General features: G+C 43.2%; 1 protein-coding gene across 3 annotated transcripts in view; it reads right to left on the bottom strand.

The window, feature by feature from the left end:
• Nucleotides 1-12,975, bottom strand: part of CERT1 (ceramide transporter 1) — an 80,448-nt gene that overhangs the window by 43,863 nt on the left and 23,610 nt on the right. For 2 of the 3 annotated variants that reach the window (XM_030005261.2, XM_030005260.2), the window contains exon 3: nucleotides 12,750-12,866. The exons of the other annotated variant lie outside the window; for it this stretch is intronic. In XM_030005261.2, coding sequence (XP_029861121.1) covers nucleotides 12,750-12,866 — 117 coding nt within the window. The remainder of the gene's footprint in view (nucleotides 1-12,749; nucleotides 12,867-12,975) is intronic. 3 annotated transcript variants of the gene reach the window in all.

The raw sequence follows: 12,975 nt of genomic DNA on the forward strand, positions 1-12,975 counted from the left end.
TTGAAGGGGCATTTACCACCGAAGTCAAGCTTGACACAGGTCTCAATGCAAAATATTTTTTTCAGGGACACCATGCAAAAACGTGCTGCCACTCTGCCACCGGGAGCTTGACTCCTAGAACTACTGTGTGTCATTGTGCCAGTTACAATGACATTCCCCTTATTTCTACCAAATGAAAGTATACACTATCAAAATGATATACCACTGTTGTTTTCACAAAGTGAATTAATAACACTGAGTTTACTACTAGAATCCCATTTGTTTATAGAAATGAGCCTGGTTACTTACTGCACAGCCAGCTGGTAGCCAGTTGAGTCTGATAGCTTAGTTCCGGTCACCTCAAGACTCAGCATTAGACTTCGAACCAAGTTTACTTTAGCCATGTACATCACTCTTCATTAAATAGCATTACAAAATAATGACTGACATACTCTTATGGCTTAGCACTAGCGTCACAAGTCTTTCAAGTTATTTGATACCAAACTAAGCACTTTACAAAGTGTTTGCTTTCACATGGTATTGCATCCACAGGGCAATGCTCTGCTACTTTGCATTTTGGCCTATAATTTTCCGGCATTCTTTAGCTATTTCAGAACACCCTGGTTCACCAGTCTGGCTATACAGTGATGAAAAATTACTTTAACCTTTATGTGAATTTGAATCTTCAGTCACTTCGTACATTTAGCTAATTTAAGGGAAAGATAGGAGAAAACCACCTCAACTAAGTTCACTACCTTTTGGGGGTAGGGGTTTGAGAGAAGTAGAGTTCAAGACCTCTACTAAGATTATGAAGACTACCTGTTAATGCTCTGACTAGATGGAGGAGAAACCATTTTAATTAGGAACATATGGCAGACAGTGATCACAGCTTTCAGGGAACAAAGATGTAAGATTATCTTAAGTGTACATAAGTACACAGCTTCAGACTCAGATAAGCAGCTCACAACAGAACAACAAGCAAGCTCAGCTATCAACCAAGATACTGCTAAATGATCTAGCCTTTCTTCACCCAGCCAGTCTCCATACTTTATAAAGTACTAGAAGCAGCACATCACTTAAGAAACTGAGCCCTACCCAAGCAGCACAAAGAATTATTTCTGGAAAGACACCAAAACCAAAGACAGCAGAGCTGGAAAGACTGACGTTGACAGAACAGCAGCAAAAACTTCACACTTTTGTACACTGGAGAAAAACGAAGTCCAACATTTACGTATAGGAAGTATTGTACTGCGCAAGTACAGGACAGGTAACAATCTGCAGATAGTTCTAGAGACAAACCAGATTTAGTGGTTCTAAAGCTGAATAAGTAAAAAAATCATGGCATTGCACAACAGGGTAGTCTACAAGACCCACAAAATAATCCTAGATTCTATATAACATTTGTGGGATCCTCAGCAGGAATACTGAGACCGATTCTGGTGCTGTACCTCAAAGAAAGATGAGGACTGAGTTTGGAAGAGAGCCCTACAAGGTATCAGTTGTAAAAGATGTCCATATGTACAACTGAGGAATGGGGAGCTGTTCTGTCTAACAGAAGAAGACAATAAGTCTTAAGTGTTGCAAAGATGAAGGGAATAACCTCTCCAGACTGACTGTGAGTAAGGTTTATCTGTGTAAAGAAACACTTCCCACTTCAGTGAAAAAGTAAATCTTGTTTAGTCATACTACACAGCACACATTAATTTTGTTAGAAGTTACATGCTGCAGGAGTCCATGTTCTCCACAGGTAAACCCAGACATTTTCCTCACAGCACAGAACTAACAACATTTAAGCCAGTTTCTCTAACCCTAGGTTAGAAATCCCATACTCCACTTTCAAACCACAGTAGAGACATGGAGTCAGTCCAATTTTTTACTGAAGAAGAGAGCAACTTTTCAAAAGCATCGATACCTTGGTGCTCATGCAGAGAAATGTGGAAACTTAGTCTGATCTTCAGTTCTTCAGCAATATTCATTGCCATTAGATCCATCTAAGAAAAGGTTATCAGCTATCCTAGATGTGCCTATCTCTTAGGGTAGGAGTACAGAGAAGCTTCCTAATGGTACACACCCTTACAACAAGATATTTTACAGATAAATATCTGTTCAGTGCATTTAATGAAACATTTAAGTAGCAGAAAGGACTCCAGGTTACATATGAATTATTTTCTCATTTGCCTCACTGATGGTCTTAACACTGTTTTGGACTTTTCCCTCCTCCAGTACAGGTAGAATAAGCAGTTTAGAACCTGTACTTGAAACATTTCATCTAGTAAGCATTCAGGAACCTCAATACAAGAAAAGGCTAATGCAATGATAAAAAAAAGCAGCAAATCCTAACAGTTTTTATGCTTGAACATTAGATGTTTTAAATTTCTCAGCTACCAGCTACTCATTGGTGTTGCTAAGCAGAAAGTTCTTTTAAGTCTGCTCATACTAAAATTTAATATAAAATTCATTTTAAATCACTGTTTTCTCTGTTCGGAGCACAATGAAACACAGTCACAAAGTTTCAGCCCATCTTTCATACTCTAAAGATAAACAACCTTGTGACATGCTACAGTAAGTCTCACAAACATACTTTTGTTAGCAAACAGCTTAAGCAGCCTACCAGAACTATCTACCCACTCAGTAAGCAACAAAGAGCTTCAAAAACAGACAAAAAAAATACTTTATATAGCAGTAGACTCAAGTTAATCGAAGTGACTGTTTAGTAAAGAAAATAATTTCCTTTCAATTTTATTCAAATTATTATGTGTCAGTTCAAGAACATAGTTCTCAAACAAAAGTGATTTTAATCTGGGAACAATAGCTTGCCAAGGAACTTTTGGTTGAGTTTTGGTAACCTGACCAGGAAAAGTTCCTTCAGAAAGTTTCAGAGTAAGTAGACAAAAATCTAAACTTTTCAGTGAAATAAGATATTTTGCCTCATAAATCCCATCTTCTCCTACTCTCAATCAAGTGTTCAGATATAAAACTTCCACAAGAGCTGAAGAAAATTAAAGGATAGGTGAAAAGTCACTTAAAACTAAGGATCACTGAAGTATTGTTCACACAAATTCAAATGAAAAAATTGGATTAACTTCCAGACGCCAAGAAAATCTATTTTTCAGATCCTATCAATGTTATTAAGAAGCAGTACATTTTTCCTACAAAGTTTCATATAAGTTATAGGATATAGCACTAACCACTCAGTTTGGAAAATATAGAAACAAGACATTTGGAGACACATTCTTTAAGAAACATTAACAATAACCAGACTGAAAACTGGATTTGGACCTTTCTGGTTTATGTTTAATTACATCAAACACCTATTTATGTGCATACAGCACTTTTCCAAGGCTTCTGGTGATAAGATTCCTACGTATTTTAGTAGGAACAGATGCACTCCATACCTACAACATTCATGACACAAAGCTGCTACTGTATTATGAAGACAACAGAATATTGCACTGGAAAAAAATGCTAGTATATAATGATTGTCTGAGATTTACTTACATACTTTTAACTGAGTCCAAGCTATTGTTACAAGACTGCATTACCTTTTGCTGTTTTCTATGCCTTGTCTTGATCATGGTATTTAGTTGCATGCTAATGTCCTGGGTTCAGCTGGGATAGAGTTAATTTTTACAGGAACCTGGGAGGTGGGGGGGCATAGCCGGGGCAGCTGACCTGAACTAGCCAAGGAGCTATTCCATACCATGTGACATCATGCTCAGTATATACATGGGGAGTGGGCCGGGGGGAGTGCTCTCCTGCTCTCGACTTTCACTTTCGGTGGGGGAAGTGACGGAGCGTCGGGTCCCGGGTGGTGAGCAGTTGCACTGTGCATCACTCTTTTCTGTATACTCTTTCATTAGTACCGTCGTTGTTGTTGTAACTTTTTTTTGCGTTGTCCCAGTAAACTGCCCTTATCCCAACCCTCGAGGTTCCAGGTTTTTTTCTTTTCTCTCCTCCGTCTCCCCCCTATCCCACCGGAGGGGGCGGGAGGAGTGAGCGAGCGGCTGCGTGGTCCTTTGTTACCGGCTGGGCTGAAACCACGACAGTCCTTTTTTGGCGCCCAATGTGGGGCACGAAGGGTTGAGATAACGGCAGATCTGGCTAGAGCGTGTTGAAACAAATTTGTCATACGCATTCCTTATATTAGATAAATAGATGTTAGTCACAATGTTGATTAATTTGTTTACATGGTGGCGTTTTGTAAGTCCTTATATGCTTTATGTATTGCCTGTAGTTACGTTTCTCACCTCTGGGAGAGTGATTGGGATTATCATTTTGCTGTACTGGGCAATGTCGACTTGTGAAATGATTACATCACTGGTCATGAGATTAAGCTGGTATCTGTATGAGGCAGTGATATCATTTCCATACTTTGGGCACCTTCTATCGGATTTTATTGGTAATTACAGCCAATCCATGGGGGAGTTAGGGGGGGATACTTCCCCCCGTCCGTTCGCCTCCCTTTTCTCCTTCCGACTAATTACAACAGCTTTTGAGAACTTTGAATATCCTTGGGATGCACAAGCCAGTGTGCTGTTAGTGCTATGCCTCCTGAATAGGTCTCAGGTCTTGTTTAGGGCTACAAAAAGGCTCTTTAAGAGTACCACCCAGAGATCTGCCCCAAAGCTGGATATTCATGGGTGGCACGGCATGTGGGAGGATATGGGCAGGTATCTAGAGAACTTCTCACCCCCATTGGCTTGGAAGTTCACTCCTGAACAACTACAGAACCCTCATGAAGTGGTAGAATATTTGAAAGAAAAATGCTGTGGCTATTCCAAAGACGTACAACTCGCTGCACTGTGCTGGGCCCTGGCCAGTATCTACCAAACACTGCTTGATATTAGGCAGCACCCTCAGGGAGAAAAGGGGGAAAAGACGGAAAACAGGACAGCAGGCACCGTGGCTACCCCTACCCCTACAGCAGGCACCATGGCTACCCCTACCCCGACAGCAGGCACCGTGGCTACCCCTACCCCGGCAACAGGCACCGTGGCTACCCCAACCCCGGTGACAGATACTGCAGCTAAACCAGAGAACCAACCTGTGCCAGTATCAGTCGCCCCTGTACAGAAAAAGAAACACACAAAGAAATCAGTTCGCTCAGTGAGAGATGAAGATGAACCAGGGTCATCACGAGAACAGGAGGAAGAGGCAGAACCTGAAATAATCACCCGATCTCTATCCCTGAGTGAGTTGCGTGACATGCGAAAAGATTTTAGCCGCCACCCAGGTGAGCACATTGTTACCTGGCTGCTCCGATGCTGGGATAATGGGGCTAGTAGTGTGGAATTAGAGGGTAAGGAAGCCAAGCAGTTGGGATCTCTGTCTAGGGAAGGGGGCATCGACAAGGCGATTGGGAGAAAAACACAAGTCCTCAGCCTCTGGAGGCGACTTCTGTTAGGTGTAAAGGAAAGATACCCCTTCAAGGATGAAGTTACATGTCACCAAGGCAAGTGGACCACCATGGAGAGAGGTATCCAGTACCTGAGGGAATTAGCCGTGCTGGAGGTGATTTATAATGATCCAGAAAATGCGCAGTCACCCATAGACCCAGATGAAGTCCAATGCACACAACCCATGTGGCGGAAGTTTCTACGAAGTACACCACCAACCTATGCCAACTCATTGGCAGTAATGTCCTGGAAAGAAGGCCATGGACAAACGGTGGATGAATTGGCTGTCCAACTCCGGCAATACGAAGGAAGTCTCTCTTCCTCCCTACGGGCCTGTGTCTCGGCTGTAGAGGAATTGTCCCGAGAGTTCCAGCAATTCAAAGTGGATATGTCCTCCTCCCCACCTGTACAGGCCCGCATCGCAGCTATTGGGAGTAAGCATTCCTCTGCCCAAGAGAGAGGAGAGAGAAAGTACACACGACGGGCTAACCTGTGGTTTTACCTGCGTGACCATGGAGAGGACATGAGGAAGTGGGATGGGAAACCTACCTCAGTCCTGGATGCACGGGTACGGGAGTTGCGAGAAAAAGCAACCAGAAAAGAGGATTCTTCTTGGAAAACTGCTGCTCCAGTTTCCTGTGAGGAGTCCCCCAGATGCAGTAGATGGGCTGATCACATTTCTGATCCTCTTGAAGGGACTTCTGATTCACGGGTGCGAAAAGTGAGTAACGAATATTCTAACCAGGATTAGAGGGGCCCTGCCTCCAGCCAGGTGGAGGAGAGGGACAACCGAGTCTACTGGACAGTGTGGATTCGATGGCCTGGCACATCAGACCCACAGGAATATAAGGCTCTAGTAGACACTGGTGCACAATGCACCCTAATGCCATCAAGTTATAAAGGGGCAGAACCCATCTGTATCTCTGGTGTGACAGGGGGATCCCAAGAGCTAACCGTATTAGAAGCTGAAATGAGTCTAACCGGGAATGACTGGCATAAACACCCCATTGCAACTGGCCCAGAGGCCCCGTGCATCCTTGGTATAGATTATCTCAGGAGGGGATATTTCAAGGACCCAAAAGGGTACCGTTGGGCTTTTGGTATAGCTGCATTGGAGACGGAGGAGATTGAACAGCTGTCTACCCTGCCTGGTCTCTCTCAAGACCCTTCGGTTGTGGGGTTGCTGAAGGTTGAAGAACAACAGGTGCCAATTGCTACCACGACGGTGCACCGGCGGCAATATCGCACCAACCGAGATTCCCTGATCCCCATCCATAAGCTGATTTGCCAATTGGAGAGTCAAGGAGTGATCAGCAAGACTCACTCACCCTTTAATAGTCCCATATGGCCCGTGCGGAAATCTAATGGGGAATGGAGACTAACAGTAGACTATCGTGGGCTGAATGAAGTCACGCCACCGCTGAGCGCTGCTGTGCCAGATATGTTAGAGCTTCAATATGAACTGGAATCAAAGGCAGCTAAGTGGTATGCCACAATTGACATTGCTAATGCATTTTTTTCCATCCCTTTGGCAGCGGAGTGCAGGCCACAGTTTGCCTTTACTTGGAGGGGCGTCCAGTACACCTGGAATCGACTGCCCCAGGGGTGGAAACACAGCCCCACTATTTGTCATGGACTGATCCAGGCTGCACTGGAAAAAGGTGAAGCTCCAGAGCACCTGCAATACATTGATGACATCATCGTATGGGGCAACACGGCAGAAGAAGTTTTTGAGAAAGGGAAGAAAATAATCCAAATCCTTTTGACGGCTGGTTTTGCCATAAAAGAAAGTAAGGTCAAGGGACCTGCACAGGAAATCCAGTTCTTAGGAGTAAAATGGCAAGACGGGCGTCGTCAGATCCCTATGGATGTGATCAACAAAATAGCAGCTATGTCCCCACCAACTAATAAAAAGGAAACACAAGCTTTCTTAGGTGTTGTGGGCTTTTGGAGAATGCATATTCCAAATTACAGTCAAATTGTAAGTCCTCTCTACCAAGTTACCCGGAAGAAGAATGATTTTAAATGGGGGCCTGAGCAACGACAAGCTTTTGAACAAATTAAGCGGGAGATTGTTCATGCAGTAGCTCTTGGGCCAGTCCGGGCAGGACAAGATGTTATAAATGTGCTCTACACTGCAGCTGGGGAGAATGGCCCTACCTGGAGCCTCTGGCAGAAAGCACCTGGGGAGACCCGAGGTCGACCCCTGGGGTTTTGGAGTCGGGGATACAGAGGATCCGAGGCTCGCTATACTCCAACTGAAAAAGAGATATTGGCAGCATATGAAGGAGTTCGAGCCGCCTCAGAAGTAGTTGGTACTGAAACACAGCTCCTCTTAGCACCCCTACTGCCAGTGCTGGGCTGGATGTTCAAAGGGAAGGTCTCCTCTACACATCATGCAACTGATGCCACGTGGAGTAAGTGGGCCGCACTGATCACACAACGGGCTCGCATAGGAAACCCCAGTCGCCCAGGAATTGTGGAAGTGATCATGGACTGGCCAGAAGGCAAAAATTTTGGAATGTCGCCAGAGGAGGAGGTGACACGGGCTGAAGAGGCCCCGCTGTATAATAAACTGCCAGAAAATGAGAGGCAATATGCTCTGTTCACTGATGGGTCCTGTCGCATTGTGGGAAAACATCGGAGGTGGAAGGCTGCTGTATGGAGTCCTACACGACTAGTCGCAGAAACTGCTGAAGGAGAAGGTGAATCGAGTCAGTTTGCAGAGGTGAAAGCCATCCAGCTAGCGTTAGACATTGCTGAAAGAGAAAAGTGGCCAGTGCTCTATCTCTATACCGACTCATGGATGGTGGCAAATGCCCTATGGGGGTGGCTACAGCAATGGAAGAAGAGCAATTGGCAGCGCAGAGGTAAACTCATCTGGGCTGCCGCACTGTGGCAAGATATTGCTGTTCGGATAGAGAAGCTAGTGGTAAAAGTACGCCACGTAGATGCTCATGTACCCAAGAGTCGGGCCACTGAAGAACATCAAAACAACCAGCAGGCAGATCAGGCCGCCAAGATTGAAGTGTCTCAGGTGGACCTGGACTGGCAACGTAGGGGTGAGCTATTTATGGCTCAGTGGGCCCATGATACCTCGGGCCATCAGGGAAGAGATGCAACATATAGATGGGCTCGCGATCGAGGGGTGGACTTAACCATGGACACTATCGCACAGGTTATCCATGAATGTGAAACATGTGCTGCAATTAAGCAAGCCAAGCGACTGAAACCCCTGTCGTATGGAGGGCGATGGCTGAAATATAAACAGTGGGAGGCCTGGCAGATTGACTATATCACACTCCCACGAACCCGCCAAGGCAAGTGCCATGTGCTTACAATGGTGGAAGCAACCACTGGATGGCTGGAAACATATCCTGTGTCCCACGCCACTGCCCAGAACACTATCCTGGGCCTTGAAGAGAAAGTCTTATGGCAACACGGTACCCCAGAAAGAATCGAGTCAGACAACGGGACTCACTTCCGAAACAACCTCATAGACACCTGGGCCAAAGAACATGGCATTGAGTGGGTATATCACATCCCTTATCACGCACCAGCCTCCGGAAAAATCGAACGATACAACGGACTGCTGAAAACTACATTGAGAGCAATGGGGGGTGGAACTTTCAAACATTGGGATACACATTTAACAAAAGCCACCTGGTTAGTTAATACTAGAGGATCCACCAGTCGGGCGGGCCCCGCCCAACCAAGACTTCCACATACTGTAGAAGGGGATAAAGTTCCTGTAGTGCACATGAGGAGTATGTTAGGAAAGACAGTCTGGGTTAGTCCTCCCTCACGCAGAGACAAACCCATCCAAGGGGTGGTTTTTGCTCAGGGACCTGGGTACACCTGGTGGGTGATGCAGAAGGATGGGGAAGTTCGATGTGTACGTCAGGGAGATTTGATTTTGGGAGAGAATAGCCAGTGAACTAGGCTGTATGATATTTAACTGCTAAATAACCTGCCAATGTATGTCATTGTATCTATAGTGTCTATATGCCATATCAAGGGTATTACTGTAAGAATTACCCAAATGACTGAAGAATGGACTTTGAAACTGAGCCAAGAACAACAGTGATAGAACTTGAACTGGCACCCAGCAATTTCCTCAAGATCAACATCTTTGACCTGCAGACCAAGGGTGTGGGTTGCATCAAATGTACCAGCCAGAAGTTCCAGAGACAGCATACAACAACCCAACACCTCACACCATCTCTCTTATCCTGAAGAAGTGTTACAACAGATGGAGCCTCAAAGTCATGGACTAAATAAAATTGATGGACACGTTGGAGGGATAACCCATTGACTAAGGGAATACTATTTGTATGTGTGTGTGGGGGGGGGATGTCCATATACATATATCTCTATATATAAGACAAGGAAAGTGGTAGTGGTTGATTGGAAAATGTAAGATCTGGGCATGATGTAAATGGTATAGAATAAGGGGTGGATAATGTCCTGGGTTCAGCTGGGATAGAGTTAATTTTTACAGGAACCTGGGAGGTGGGGGGGCATAGCCGGGGCAGCTGACCTGAACTAGCCAAGGAGCTATTCCATACCATGTGACATCATGCTCAGTATATACATGGGGAGTGGGCCGGGGGGAGTGCTCTCCTGCTCTCGACTTTCACTTTCGGTGGGGGAAGTGACGGAGCGTCGGGTCCCGGGTGGTGAGCAGTTGCACTGTGCATCACTCTTTTCTGTATACTCTTTCATTAGTACCGTCGTTGTTGTTGTAACTTTTTTTTGCGTTGTCCCAGTAAACTGCCCTTATCCCAACCCTCGAGGTTCCAGGTTTTTTTCTTTTCTCTCCTCCGTCTCCCCCCTATCCCACCGGAGGGGGCGGGAGGAGTGAGCGAGCGGCTGCGTGGTCCTTTGTTACCGGCTGGGCTGAAACCACGACAACTACAAAAAGAATGCTATGAAGTAATGTATTGCTTTAATATATTAAATGGTTTGATGGTTTATTTAGGAGACAGATGGCATAATACTTCCTTCTCCATTTAAGAATGAAAACAACTGCTATTTGTAATGAATACTGTAAACACCACAGAGTGAAAAGGAGTGTGCAAGAAACTGAAAAATGTCTAACAGCCATGAAACTGCAAACTACACATATCAAAAAAGCCATCAGGTTTGGAACAGTCAAGTCCAGTGTTATTACATTACGACAGCAAGATGCAAACTGAACTATTTCTTGTCAGTTCAGCATGTACAGAAATAATTTTATTTCCACTTCCTACTTGTAGACATACTTTTCTTCAGTTTATATAACATTCCAGAACATGACTCACTCTCTTTTAGCAATAAGCAGAAAGACAACTTTAATAAAATAATGAAAAAAAGCACTCATTACCCCTACCCCTGATACTAACTCTAAGTAAATACTAAAACAATTGGGTAGTGGAATTATCCAAGAAACCTCTCATTCCACTCCTTTAAATGGGAAGACAGATCTGGTACTTTTTTTTTTTTTTTTTTTTTTAAAGCCACCAAATTCTTGCAAAGCATGGAAGTTTAAACAGTCCAAACTGAAACGAGTATTAAAAGAAACTTTTTTTTTTTTTTAAAGTGGAAAAACTGCATAATTCATGAGGCTTCTTCACAAAGGGAGGTCACTTTTGGAATGCTAGAACTCATGCTCCTCAACACTCACTAACAATCTGAAAAGGAAGTTAAATAAGATGGCTTAAGTTTACCAGTAATACCAGACAGAAAAAGAAAAGCAAACAGATACGTCATGATAGAGGCTGGGCAGTAATGCAGGAGAAGAAAATTCAGTGTTGATAAATACAAGATTTTTTTTTTTTCTAAATGACACAGAAAAACAATTCCAAATTTACATATATAATGCCAAAATCTAAACTATTACCACTCAATACTTCCATATTATAAATAGGTGGTTCTATAAAATTGTCAGCTCAGAACTCAGCAAGAGTTAAGGACAGCCTCAGAATAGGGAAAAGAACAGCATGGGAAAGAATTCCCTTTAAAGTTGTGCAGAGCAGAGTTTAAGACAGGATTTGGGTTTTTTCCTCATTCCTTCCTGCATGGTAGCATACAATGACCCAGCCTGCACTTCTGCTTGTCCGGACTTCAGGTTAAGTTCTGCATTTCACCTGCTAAATGATTCACCAAACCTAGTCTGAATTTTAGCCGAAGTTTCATGTCCCCACAACCCCATACCTGAAGACCCCCATGCCTGCAAAAGAGTTTTTGCAATGCCAGCTCTATGGATGTGTAATCCAGCAACTTGTTCAGTTTATCCTCTGGAGACATTTCTCTGGTACTGCAATAGTAACAAACTGCAGTATTTTTGTCTCAAGAATACTCAATGGTTAACTTTGTATTTTTCCACTAGACTACAGAAAGGAATCCTGGGTTTGCAACTTAATTTTGTATGCTTTAATGTTACCTTTGTATCAAAGTGAAGGCAAAATGCCAAGTTATAAATGGACTAATACTCTAATTGAGATTATTTTTTTTTTTAGAGAACCATTATCAAAAGACAGCACTTCAAATTTAAGAGCATGTATTGCTAATTGTGAGGATTGCCCAATAAAAGGTGAAACTTCCTAATTACATGTAGAACTTATATAAGCAATACTTCAAGAAACTCAAGGTAAAAATACACACCTACTTAGATATCTATTTTAATTTGTATTCCTGTAACATATATAACCCAGATGCAGAAGTTGCATTGTGCTAGGTATTGTAGTTAAACTCAACATCTTGGGGAAGTGCCTATCGTTTACCTGAAAACATAATGGATGTTCATGTGCTATGTACTTTAAAAATACATGACCTTCAAGCCCTTTAGGTAAAATGAAAATAAGTGAGTTCATTGGAAGACATAAGGAATAGATCAGGAAGGCTGAACCAAAATGTTGATGAAGAGTAGGGCCTTAAAAGACAAGGAGACAAAAGCCAGTAATCAGGTACAGTAAAAGCAGCCAAATGATGAAAGAGAGGACCCTAAAACCAGAATGATAACTTAGGAGATTTGACTTTAAGACTAAGAAGTTTAACATTTAGGATAGATAAGAAACAATTTAGTAATCAGTGAGAGAGGATGGACAAAACCATTGAAAAGGCATTCCAACATAATGCAAGCTTTTTCTTTTTCAAGCTAGAGAGCTCAAGAAAGGTTCACAGTTAGCTCACAGTTCTCAGCTCTTACCTATGAAGAACAAGCAAATCAATTCCTTTGAAACATAATTAACACACAGCTTCAATCTTGCATCTTTTACCTGTCAAATACCTTGAGTACTTTAATGACTGTACAGGGAAGCTTACAAGTCTCCGCAAGCATCACCAGATCTAATGAGGGAGTGAGAAAGGAAATCAGAAAAAAAAAAAACATACCTTGTGTTGTTCTATTGCATCTACCCACTGCTGTCTGTGGTCTGGGTCCTGAGCTCGGAGGTACCAAACACTATCGTTTACGCTAATATCAAATCTGCATTCGTCAAAGTCATGGGGCTGCGACAGAAAAAAGTGTAAGAGTAGCTAAAATTAGCAACATGATCAACAATACCTCACAGAATATTTTGACACTTTAAAACACTGTAATTAGAAAACCTGGTCTATG

Source organism: Aquila chrysaetos, chromosome Z, assembly GCF_900496995.4.
Source record: "Aquila chrysaetos chrysaetos chromosome Z, bAquChr1.4, whole genome shotgun sequence".
Taxonomy (NCBI): Eukaryota; Metazoa; Chordata; class Aves; order Accipitriformes; family Accipitridae; genus Aquila; species Aquila chrysaetos.